The sequence below is a fragment of the Schistocerca americana genome, chromosome 1 (assembly GCF_021461395.2).
Source record: "Schistocerca americana isolate TAMUIC-IGC-003095 chromosome 1, iqSchAmer2.1, whole genome shotgun sequence".
Taxonomy (NCBI): Eukaryota; Metazoa; Arthropoda; class Insecta; order Orthoptera; family Acrididae; genus Schistocerca; species Schistocerca americana.
This window is the reverse complement of record NC_060119.1, coordinates 121,215,570-121,228,683: the sequence shown is the minus strand read 5'-3', so window position 1 is coordinate 121,228,683 and position 13,114 is coordinate 121,215,570. Positions and strand designations below refer to the sequence as shown.

Sequence of the window (13,114 nt, the reverse complement as noted above, 5' to 3'; positions counted from 1 at the left end):
CTCTCTCTCTCTCACACACACACACACACACACACACACACACACACACACATACACATACGAGACCACTGTCTCTGGCTGCCAAGGCCAGACTGTGAGCAACTGCCACATGATGGGAGAAGCAATCTGGTGGTATGGAGGAGGCTGGGGTGCAGAGGTGGGGGAGGCAGGGTATGGGGGGGGGGGGGATGGTTTGTGGGAGCACTTTACCGTCTCCCACCCGTACCTTGCTCTCCCTCCCCATCCCTATCCCATGTTCGTCCGTGCCCCCACCACCGAGACTGCTTCTCCCATCATGCACAGTTGCTTACAGTCTGGACTCGGCAGCCAGAGACAGTGATCATGTGCTTGTGAGCTGCATTTGCGTGAATGTGTGTGCGTGTGTGTGTATGTTGTTTATTTCAGAAGAAAGGTTTCTGGCCGAAAGCTTAAGTGTTTAGTAGTCATTTGTTGTACCTGCCTGCGACTCAACATCTCCACTATATGATGAGCAGTAATCTATCCTTTCCACAAAACTGTCATTACTGCATCCTGGATTTGCCATTTTTTGATCTGGTATATAGATTGCAAATGATGTAAGTCATGAAAGTCTTCAATAAAATGACAGTGTCATCAAGACAACAAAGGCATCCTCCATTTAAGGTGTCAAAGCATATTGTCTGTCCGTCATAAACTAGAAGGTGGCTGGAGCATTGCTTACTCCAAATGGCATAACTCTGAACTCACAGAAGCAATCAAGTGTTAGGAAAGTGGTCTCTTCTCCATCAGCCTCATCAAGCTTGATTTGCCAGTAGCTTACCTGCTTGTCCATAGCTGAGAAATGCTTGGCTCCCTTTGAGCAGTCTAGAGTGTCATCAATGTGCAACAATGCGTGCACTTCTTTTTTCATGATTTTGTTCAGTTGTCAGTACTCGATGCAGAAATGGCAAGTGCTGTCCTCCACAAAGATCACAGGACAGGACCAAGGACACTTGAAGGTTCAATAATGTTACCCTGCAGCATCTCCACCACTCCTGCTGGATTATCTGCCATTAAGTTAGTGAAGTCCTATAAGAGTGCTGCCTAACTGGTTGATGATACCCAGTCTTGACACGGTGTTTTACCATTGATTATCAGTCTGTCTTTTCTTCACTCTGGATTTCAAAGCACAGAACACCAACCAACATTGTTCCTCTATCATGTCAGCTCATGTTGACAGTTCACTAGTAGCTCCCTCCACTGGATTGTGTGTAGCGGTAGAAGAGCATGATTCTTTGTTGATGGAACTGAACTGCTCATCCTGGACCAATTTGGCTGTCCTTTTGCATGTACCTTTAGGGATGAGTTGTAACTGGTTGTGACAATTAATGATCCAAAGGTCTCCTTGACCATCTGCAATGCTGTGATTGTAGCTGGTATGGTGATTTATTTTCTGAGCCTGAGCAGCTTTTTGCAGTCGACAAAAGCTTCACAGTTGAATTGAGCATCTAGATTGATGATGGAAATTGGTTTAATTAATGATGGTGGAATAATAATGAATTCAACAGCAAACAACTGTTCAGAGTAATATTTGTTCTGTGCGCTTGTTGGAATAGCTTTTTCAATCTGTAGCTCTGATCTTCCACAGTCTATGACTGCTTTTGATGCCTGTGACAAGTCCCATCTGAGAATAACATTATGACTACATTCTGTTAAAACAACAAATTCAAAAGGGCTGTGTTCTTTCACTGACAGCTAATCTCGCAACAAATGTTCTAGTCAGCTGCACATATCTTCCATTTGTGACTTTCAGCATTATCCCTTTTGTATACTGGAACATAATCTTTTTTAGCTGGTATGGATCAGCAGTCAACATTATTTGGAGCCCACAAGTACTAGCACCCAGACAGGTTGACTGTTAATGATGACATCGATAAGATCTCCTTACATCTTGGTAATTGTTGTCCATAGTGGTCCCCCACAACTGCCACAGGGACCATACTCGAGATACAGTCACACCTCTTTTCTTTTGCATTTCCTCAATGTGCTAGCACCACTTCATGAATTCCTCTGTTGTGACATCCTTTACCAGAAGAGCTTGGCACATGTCTTCTGTGTTCCATTTTACCAAGTGTAAGATTCTTTCAATTCCTGTCATCGGATTCACAATGTGGCATAGGACCAAAAGACTGTCATTTCCCCATGATACTGGGCCCTGTTTTTAAATTTTTCTTCCACTATGTTGACTAAGCTCCTGATTGTCAACAAATGTTTTCTTCAGATCAGCCTGCAATCTGTCCTAGACATCGATCTACTCTTTGCTGTCCTCGGACCAATATTGTATTGTGCCATCCACATAAAAGTACACATCATCATGTCATACAGTCTGTTATATTTGGCGATGTGGTGGAACACTTCTGGCTATTTTGTCGGGTCCAGGCCAGTGTCTCCAGAAAACACTGATAGACACCTGATGTGCAACCAACTTAGTGCTGTTTAGGAATCTATTGGTTTGCCGAATATGAAACATGGGAACAATGTATCCTGGTTCCTGTCTGTGTAGGTGATGAATTTTATGTTGCCTCAGTGGAGCCACTGTGATGTAGATGTTTGGAAGTACGTGGCATCACCACCAAACAATCTCATGCCCTAATCACAAGCACATCCAAATCGGAAAGCACAGTCATCCATGAAGCACAACACTTAGTATTGAAAGCACATTTATTATGAACACCAATGCAGACAGAACAGAGTACCTTCTGAACACAGATTGTTGTTATTAAAAATATCGAATACCCTGGAATGTGTAAACATTATAAATACAAGAAGTCCCAAGCACTTTCTAGAAATGATAAATACTAAATAACAAATGTTTGCTGGTGATCAGATTTGAACTGACAAGCTACAGTGATTCCACAGCAAGCACAATTCCACAGGTTGCAGGTCAATGTTAGAAAAGTCTAATGACTGCACCTAGAGTCGCTTGCATTCAACAGCTGCCACAGCTGAATGAATTGTGAATCAACAACATCAGCAGTGACACCAAAAACAATGGCTCCATAAAAACAAACAATGTAAATCCAGCTGCCGCACCATTTTCCTTTTGCTGCCTACTTCCATAAATTTCACCATGGTTTTATGTATCCAGATGTGACTTTTGCACCAAAACAATCCTGATGTTTATACTGAAGATGTAATGCTTCTGGAGCACTCAGATCTAATTTATGCATACATGTAAACAAGACTCCAGGTTCCTTTAACATTAATTGCTACTGGATTGTCATGTTTCCTAGGACATGTACATTCCGAAAAAATCTCTCAAAAACCTAACCGTATAAAATAGTTTATTGCTTTAATTGGTTGAAAACCTTATTACCAGTAAAACTATGCATGCCTTGAAACAAAGCATGGGTCAAAACACCTGGGTATTACAACGTACACTTACAGGCAGATTAGTGAAGGATTGGAAAATACTGTTTAGAAAGGCAATTAGATCAGTGATGAAACTAGAAGCATGACCACGGGGCTCCACTAACATCCAATCATAATTCTCCAGCTCCAGAAATTCATCCAGCTTCTGCTTCAGTTTTTCACATATCTGTCGTTCGGCATCATCACGTGCAACACGGAACATAGTTGCCTGCCCTTGTGTGCCTTGAGAAGCGCGAGTACTAAGATGTGCTTCTTTTCCACATCTGCAAAATAAAAAGACTGTAAATATTATTAATCTTTGTAAAGAAAAAGAACCTTTAAATAATAGAGCAAAATCTCAACTGTACTAGACTTTTATCATTTGAGCTATCTTAAGAATGCCTGATACCCTTGATCAGTGTTGAGGAAAAGCACTTTTGACTGCTATACATTTTACTCAAACAATGGAAACTCCAGATTGGAATAACAACAATATTAGGAATAGGATAGATTGGCACTCATCATAAAGATGAACCACTGAGATGCAAAAGGCACAATGAAAAGACTATTATCCCTGTAGCTATCAGCCAAACCGTTCCTCAGCATGGAAAACATACACACATTCACATAGGTAAGTACACCTCATGCACATTCGGCTGCCACCACCAACAATTCTAACTGGAATCCTCTATATGATGAGTAGAAAACTATTCTTTTCATACTTTATCCATGGTACCACCTGTTACTCCATCGGGTTGGAGCTGCTGGTGGTGGCAGCCGAGTGTGCATGAGGTGTGCTTGCCTGCGTGAATTTGTGTGTGTTTTCTTTGACAACAAAGGCTTTGGCTGATAGCTACATGTGTAACAGTTTTCTCCTTGTGCCTGTTTGGAACTCTGTGACTGTTTGGAACTCAATGGGTCATCTTTACAGTGAATAGCAATCTATCCTATTCCTAATGCATTTTAATCATTATTTTACATGCAGAACCAATCTTTTTAAACAATTGCTGCAACTTTAATCATAATTTAATACTATATTAAAGTGTCACTGATATTCAGTAACAAATTATTAGTCTTTCCAGGATGGAATAACAATAATATTATGAATAGGATAGAATGCTACTCACAATATAGAGGGAACATTGAGCCGCAAAAAGGCACAATGAAAAGACTGCTATACATTTAAGCCTTCGGCCAAATGCAGCCAGAGGCAGTGCGTGTGAGTTGCGCTTGTGTGAATGTATGTGTATTTTCTATTTTGGAAAGCATATGTGCATAACAGACTTTTCGTTGTGGCTACCTGTCATTCAAGGTATCGTCTATATGATATCAATCCATCCTTTTATAATATGAAGTCTTTAATAATAATATAAAGTCCTTATTATACATGTTCCTCTATGGTACTAAATAAAACCATTGCACCATTCCTTCCCATTATTACTCTTCCACGGGTGCCGATATCCTTGTCTCATTCCTAACACACTGGTACTCTTACCTTTATCTGTGAGTGGTAGAGTACCCTATGTCAATAACAGCAGTTTCTGTTTTTAGTTTGTGTGTCAGAATCATAAGGTACAGGATACAGCTTGCCTACAGTATCCTATGACTATAATACCAAGATGTCACAACAGGAATCAGTCAGCTCATACAAACACCTAAGTGTGAGTGTGAAATTTGGAGGAATATGAAATAGAATGATCACATACATCCATAAGTCACAGGTAAAGCAGGCAGCAGGCTTCAATTCATTGGCAGACTGCTAGAGAAATGCAATCAGTGTACAATGGAGATTGCTAAAAACACCACTTGTGCAACCCATCCTATCACAATTCAATCACGTTGTGAGATAGAACTGACAGCAGATGAACAGATACAGATTATGACAGCATGAATGGTCAAAGGTTTGTTTGACTCATGGTCGTGGAGATGCTGAAAAAACTAAACTGGCAGACACTTCATGAGAGATGCAAACTATCCCATGAACACCTACTACCTAAGTTTCAAGAACCAGCTTTAAATAATGAATCTAGAAATATACTACAACCCCCTACTATGTAATATTCCTGCAGGCATTGAAAAGACAAGATTAGATTAATTACAGTGTGCGTTGTTGCATTTAAAGTCATTCCATCTGCACTCTATACATAAATGGAATGGGAAGAACCCCTAAAAACTAGCTCAATGGGAAGTACCCTCTGATATGCACTTCACAGTGATTAGGAGAGTACGAATGTAACTGTAGATTAACCAAAATCTTTTACTATCTTGTCTTAGTGCACTTATTGTGTTATCCACTTTATCCAAGCAGCAATTTTCCTAGGAAAGTTGCCATCGGTGCTTCAACCCTTCTCAGACCATTAACTAGTGATTGCGTAATTCTTTGTATCTACAGCACTTTACTGATATATAAATTGTTCAGAGAGTCACATTTCACTGTAAAGTTACCAACACTTGATTTTTGTTTATTTTCAGTAAACCAGTTACACTGTGCAATCACATTAAACTGACCACTTGTCAAATGCCTGAATAACCACCTTTTGCAGAGTGGATTGCTGCAAGAGGTGCAGGAAGAGAGAGAATGAGATTGTGGAAGGTACCAACAGGGATGTGGCCAACTGTGCTGGGTTTCTTACTTGAGGATCCAAGTCATGAACAGCCCGATTGAGGTAGCCCCACATATTCTCAATTGGGTTGAAATCCAGGGTGTTTGGTGTCATCCCAGTGGTTTATGAATCAAGCACATACACTGCAAGCTGTGTGCCACTTTGCATTGTCCTGCTGTTAGGTGCCATCATATTAAGGAAAAACAAACTGCATGTTGAGGTGGATATGGTCCCCAAGGATAAGAGCATACCTTTGTTGACCCACTGTACCCTCCAGAATGACAAAATCACCTAGGGAATGCCATGAAAACATTCCCCAGAGCATAATTCTCCCTCCTCCGGCCTGGAGCCTTCCGACAATTAATACAAGGTGTTTGCTTTCAGATGGTTCACTCCGTACACGACGACAGCCACCTGTTTATTGATGCACAAAATGTGATTCTTCTGAAAAGGATACCCATTGCCACTCAGTGTATGTCCAGTTATGGTGTTGGCATGCAAATTCTAGCCTTTGTCATCGCTGTACAGCTGTCAGCATAAGTGCATGAACTAAGCAACTGCTGTTAAGGCCCACCTGCAGCAATGTTCGTTGACGGATCATTGAAGAGACGCTGTTGGCAATCCCTTGGTTCAACTGGGTGGTCAATTGCTCAACAGTCTATTTGCCCATACACTATGCCAAAGCTGTCATTCACCCCTGTCATCTAAGGCCCCTGGTGTACCACAGTTGCCTTAATGCTGGTTTTGGATAGTGCCGTTTTGCCTTGCATGGTGTACTTTAACCATGACAGCATGTGAGCAGTTTACAAACCCAGCCCTTGGCCTGAATACCAATGGTAATGGCCTTCAGAAAGTCAGATATATTGCTCCATTTCCATATTACGACGATGACTGTTTCCCATGTTTGCTGACATGTTTTATATAGCCTCCACTGCTAATGCTGCCACCTGCTGTCTATGAATGGTTATTGCACATTGGAGTCAAACGTAAGTCGTGGTGAAATTAATGTGCGTGGGCTGTATGTGTTACTTTATGGGAGAGTGAACTGATGAATCAGACCAGTTTCTACAAAACAGTGAAAAATTTTGTTGTGCAGCATGACTGTCAGTAAGCATGATTATAGTAATGATTTTGTTCAAACTGTCTAACACATACAGTTGATTCTTGGTGTCTCACAGTGTCACATTTCACAGATACGGTTAGAGATGAATATCAAGCACTGACAAAATATTTCTTCTAGATACACAATGAGATAAGGGACATTCATAGAGCCTCTGCACCTGTATTCAGGACTATTTATTATGAATAATGAATTTAAATGTGGTTGTACTAGCAATACAAGCAATATTGTGCATTATCCTAGAAGCCCAGTAGAGATCTTCTTGAAGAAAAATTCATGACAATGTGCTAGAAGATGTGCACTTGTTTGTGTGCTGTGCATCTGCCTGCGTTCAGTGAGTTACTGCTAACACAGTACCTTGCACTTTTCATTTGTGTGACAATACTTAGTAACACTGCCTTCACCACCAACTAAGAGACTACATAGCTATAGCAGAGTCAGCAGAAGATCACCAGGAGAAGTAGTGCGCTTGGCTGTGTCGTGCACATACTTAAACCAATCAGGTAACGTGATTATGTGTACATGTGTCTGTGCTGTCATAGCTCTATAGAAGAATTGTTTCACCTGTAGCCATTTGTGATTCACAGCTGAAAGTTGGCAACAGTGCTGCCAACTGCCAGGGATCTTGCTTCATAGTCTCTACCATATATTTCATTTTTGTGCCAGGGATCTTGTTCCATTGACTCTAGCATATATTTAATTTTTTTTTTTTTTATATGCTGTTTCTCCCATAATTTTAACAGTAGATATACACTGTCTTCTGTGCCATGGTCAGACAGTTTGTTCTCTTGCTGTGATCTGCTTGCAGTTTCTTTGTTAGTCTGTGTCTGCATTGGTCTGTAGATATTTTTCGTGTTTTATACAGTTTTACAGAGTGGGAAATAGATACGAACTGTGCTTATTGTGTGCAGACACCAGATGAACTGGCCACTGATAGGGAACAAATAGAAGCAACAGCTGAAGGCTTCAGGCTGCTGTCCTAAACTGCAAAGATGTTGAGCCACCTGCGATTACACCTATAACATCTCCTATGTCACTGGAATTACCTCAGTCACTGTGTCTTCAGATGCCAACATCTAACTGATCTGCTCCTACTCAAGGGTGAGTAGCAGACGGTGGAAGGATGATGTATCTCTGGGCAGAAGGCAAATTTGTAACTGGCCACACAGCTGTTCCCTTACGCCTTATCAACGTGCAAGAGATGCTGCTTGTGATGATGATTACACATCTAAGCCAGCAAGGGATTCATCATCTTTTGGGACTGTGGTAGACTTTCCTGCCTGATCTGGGTAAGCACTGAAGGTGGACAATTGGTCACTGGGAGCTTCAACACAGGCAAGCAATGAAGTTCCTCAAGGAAATACCAGTTATGTTGGAAGAAGGCTAGTGTGCAGTCGGTATGTTTGCCTGGAGTTCTTGTCCAAGACATGGAAGAGGCTCTGCCAGAAGCCACTGAACACAGTGGATGCAACTGGCTGCATATTGTAGCTCATTTTAGTGTGAATGATACTCTCCACCTTGGTTCTGAGGTCATCTTCAGTTTCTGTAGACAGGGCTGTTCCAGCTTGCTTACCCATATGTGAGTAATGGGTTAGGCAACATTTCCAGTGGGCAGGGTGGACAAATGGCTGACACACTGGCAGTCTTGGAGCAAGGCTGTAGAGTGAATGATCACACTTCACAGTTTGAAAAGGCTTGCTTCTGATAAAGGCATGTATACACGTCAAAGGATTTTAAAAATCTGACATACTGAACCAAAATATTTTGCAGTATCACAAGATAATGGCCTTAAGGCTGAAACTACAATTGTGAAATAAATAATTTCTACAGTCAATAGAAAATATGATGTCCTTTAAAAAATATGGAAAGGATATGTTGCAACTCAATACACAGAGAAGGTGCTGCATCGTGAAAAGGAATGCTAGAAATATTTCAGCTTTCACACAAATTCCTTCTCCAGACTAGTCTATCTTGGCCCTTAGTAAATGGGGACAGTGGCCATGTGTGTGTGAGTTGTTGTGTGAATGTGTGTGAGTTTTCTCCTTCTGAAGAAGGATCTTATTCGAAAATGAAATATTTCTAGCATTCTTTTTCACTGTACCTGTCTGTGACTCAATGCCACCTCTATGTGGTGAGTAGCTGTCTTCCCTTTCCATATTGTTGTTATTCCACCTTGTGCTCATACAGGATCATGGAAATAACAACAACGATGTGCATCATGAGTCTGGTATGCAGATTAAGGTCTTTATTTGTGAAGACATTGTGCATTAACCATGCAAATGCACCTGGACAGCCCCAATTTGTTTACCAACATCCTGTTTGCAGGTACACCATTTAGACAGATGCTTCCAAGATATGAAAAGTGATTAACCTGCTCCAGTGTTGTGTCTAAGAGTTACTCCTAGGGCAGGTTGTGTGAGTACCTTGTTGCTCTCTTTATTTTTCCAGGAGTTGTCTAGCACAGCTCATATCTGACACACCTAGGGAGGTTCATAAAGCACACAGAGATTCATACGAAATTTACCTGCAATTAACAACAGTGATATACCACATAGTTTCCACATGCACTATGATCACCTTTCTGGAAGATAGCGATAATAGTAGCACTCTTCAAGTCATCAAGAACGTCTCGATTTTCTCAAATTAAGAGGATGAGTGTAAAAAAATCTAGTCTTCAAGGGTTTACCTCCATTTTGTATCAACTCCAGAGGGCTGTTATCAACACCAGGAGCCTTTCTTGATCTTATATGATTGTGTGCTTTGTTAAAGTCTCTGTATGTGGGTGGGAGGGCCATCCACAGTTGTTGGGGTTGCTGAGGGACAGTTCCTTCTAATGCTCTCAGATTTTTCCATTATGAGTTAAAGTGACGAAATAGTCAGCAGTCTTCAGTGTCCCTAAAGAGAATCGAGTTGAGCTGTATATCATCTTGATCTCTGCATCACACAAGCATCACATAATCTTTACAGTTCTTTAGCTTTTTGTTGTCACCTATTAGTCTTGATTTCCATAATTTGTGCCTGACATTTTCCTTGAAGTTCCATGAAATGTTGATTTCTTCACTCTGAAGATGGAGCTTGAAAAGAACTAATAAATGGGCTTCCCTTTTGGCACTGATCAGATGCATAATTTCTTCATTATTTACATCAAAACATTCTTGTTTTCTTCTTCTTCTTTATAAAACCAATTATTTCCTCAGATGATTCAGCCATGACCTTCTAAAGTGTGTTCCACTCCTGATTTGCATTATTAGTGATGACCAGACAGTTTATTTGAGATATTGTTTCTGTAATCCGAAGCAATGGATTTAAGTTGAAGTTCAGAAGTGTTGAATTTCCATCTGGGCAAGTTGTGGATAGGCTTTTTTGTTTTCTGACAGGTTATCAACAATGCTTGCTGTCCTGGTGACAAGGGCATCCTTTTTATTGCATCACCTGGAGATGAATAGTCAACTTTAGTGCTTTACTGAATAGGTCAATCCTGCTATTTGTTTTAGCCATAGCTCTGCCACTGCCTCATGGTAACTGATAAGAATTTCAATGCAGACATCCTCAGAGTCAAGTATAGTTGGTCTCCTCAGCATTAAATCTAACATATTTTTGTCCTGAGTAGACTTCGGACTATCTGTTGTAAGTTTTCTGAGCAAGCATTTACTAGCATTTTTCTGCAGGATGTCTTGTCGCACCCAACACTTATAAGATATAACTATCCAAACTGATTCTTGAATGATTAAAGTCTCCTCCATTGATGACAATATGATTGGAGAACATACATACTAGTGAGCTGTAGTTTTCTTTTAAAGATTTCTGTTATATCTGGGGGTGAAATTTGCTATTAATTTCTGCACAATCATACATGCAGTTTTATTTTCTATCTCAGTGTATTTGAATGTCTTGCATTCTATGATGAATGCACATCTTCATTTCCCATTAGATTATCTTTTCAGTATACACTTACGTTTACTCCAAAAATCTCACTGCTGTCAATTTTGGGTTTTAGGCAGCTTTCTGAACCTAGTATTGTAATTACTCCAATGTTTCTTAGGAGCACTGTAAGCCCACCACATTGTTGTGAATGGTATGGCAGTTGATCACTACAATCTTGATAGTCTCATCTTTGAGGCAACTAGACAGGACTGGACTGGATGGAGATTTTTCTGATATACCTGAGTAGCAGCTACTGGTTTGTAGTGTGCCCATAATCCATTTAGGGAAACACTAAAGTTCTCAAACCTGTGGGGAAAGTCATGAATCTCACAGGCTAGATTGTCACCGAACCGTTGAAGTCTGTTTCAAGTCTGCCACTTGACTCACAACCACGCAGATACATTCAGTTCTGCGGATAATACTGCGGATTTTGAGTTTCACTGAAATTTTTTCAACAAGACTAGTCTCAACTTTCTCATCTGGTCAATGGAATGACCCAAGTATGACCTCAGAGCCCAGATGACAAGCACTCTTTGTTACTATGGGCCACAATCTGCTGCTTGCTGCACATTGCTCTCTCAATGACTGCTGGAACAGACTCTCCAACATACTGAATGAGGCCTCCAGGCATGCACAAGGTGATCCTGCTTAACCCTACCTACCATTTTCCTGCAGTGTACAATTACCTGTCAAATGTTGGAATTATCAACCTTAACAAACCCTTACCCAACTTGTTTGCCTCCCCATAACACAGAAGTCCTTCCTGCAGGTGAAGTGAACTGCACAGCTTCGGTTTCAGTAGAAGACAGTACCTTAAGTCTGTTGTTGAGGAGGATGAGTATACCATATTTACTCGAATCTAAGCCGCACTTTTTTTCCGGTTTTTGTAATCCAAAAAACCGCCTGCGGCTTAGAATCTAATGCAAAGTACGCGGAAGTTCTGAAAAATGTTGGTAGGTGTCGTCACAACTAACTTCTGCCGTCGAATATATGTAGCGCTACACAGGTTTGCTTTGCAGGTACAAAGATAAATACTGGCGCCAAAACCTCTGCGTCAGTAAATAAATTTAAAAAAAAAGTGGAAGACGAGCTTTTTTTCTCTGCCCCGGGTTTCGACCACTGCATTTATATACATTATCCAACGAAGTAAATACAAATTCCGTATTGACCATCTTCGAATGTAGCAGCATTTCAATGTACTACGAAAATCCAACTGGCAAGACTGTTTGGGGTTTTTGTCAATATGGAAAACTCTACATTTTGAATTTTTTCCTACCTGTGAGAAGAGATGGTTGGTAATAGGAACTTTTATGAATTGTGAATCACATGCAGTATTCTCTTCACCATAAGAATAATACGTATATAAACATTTTGCCATGTGTTGTTTCGTGTATGCTGCTATCTCATTTAAATCCTGTCTGCTAATAAACTACGAAACTAGAGTGAGACAACAGCAAACCCGGAAGAATATACATATCATGTCATGTTTATATTCGTATTATTCTTATGCCTATTAGTGATACAGTCAGAAACGAAGCACGGCAATTGACTAGATTTTTAAATCTCAGATGACTCTAATTTCTGTGCAGAATGTAATGTACTAAAGAGGCGTCTGCAAAGATTTTCAAACGGAGAAAAATTTTCGCTAAACTCTCGTTCAGAACATCTTCTATCATACACAGTCTATTATTTGGTTCTTGTTGATCATTATCAAAGAAAGCGGCAGTGTAAGTGACAACAAATAGCAGTCTCTTGCCATTGTTTCGCTAATGAGACAATTCCTCTCTCTCTCTCTCTCTCTTCCCCCCCCCCCCCCCCCCCCAATGTAAGCGGCGGTAGCGCTCACAAAAGCAAGCCATGCTGCAAGCGGCGACAGGCCGTAAACACTCATTATCAGAAGGCGACAAACAATGCGTGACACAGTACAGTAATGCATTTTCAGCTTTAGAGTGATGTAAACAACTATAACAAAGAGAACGGCACTTATGAGATCAAAGAAAAATAAGCAATCAATTCAAACCAGATGAAGCACGTGAAAAAGGAAGGGTACCCGTATAAATACAGACGGAGCGCCTGACGCATAGCAATGGCTACCTGG

The 13,114-nt window shown here is 40.7% G+C and overlaps 1 protein-coding gene across 3 annotated transcripts in view; it reads right to left on the bottom strand.

Annotated features, from left to right (window-relative positions):
* Positions 1-13,114, bottom strand: part of LOC124550174 (exocyst complex component 6B) — a 174,152-nt gene that overhangs the window by 13,104 nt on the left and 147,934 nt on the right. For all 3 annotated transcript variants that reach the window (XM_047125294.1, XM_047125292.1, XM_047125293.1), the window contains exon 13: positions 3,404-3,653. In XM_047125294.1, coding sequence (XP_046981250.1) covers positions 3,404-3,653 — 250 coding nt within the window. The remainder of the gene's footprint in view (positions 1-3,403; positions 3,654-13,114) is intronic.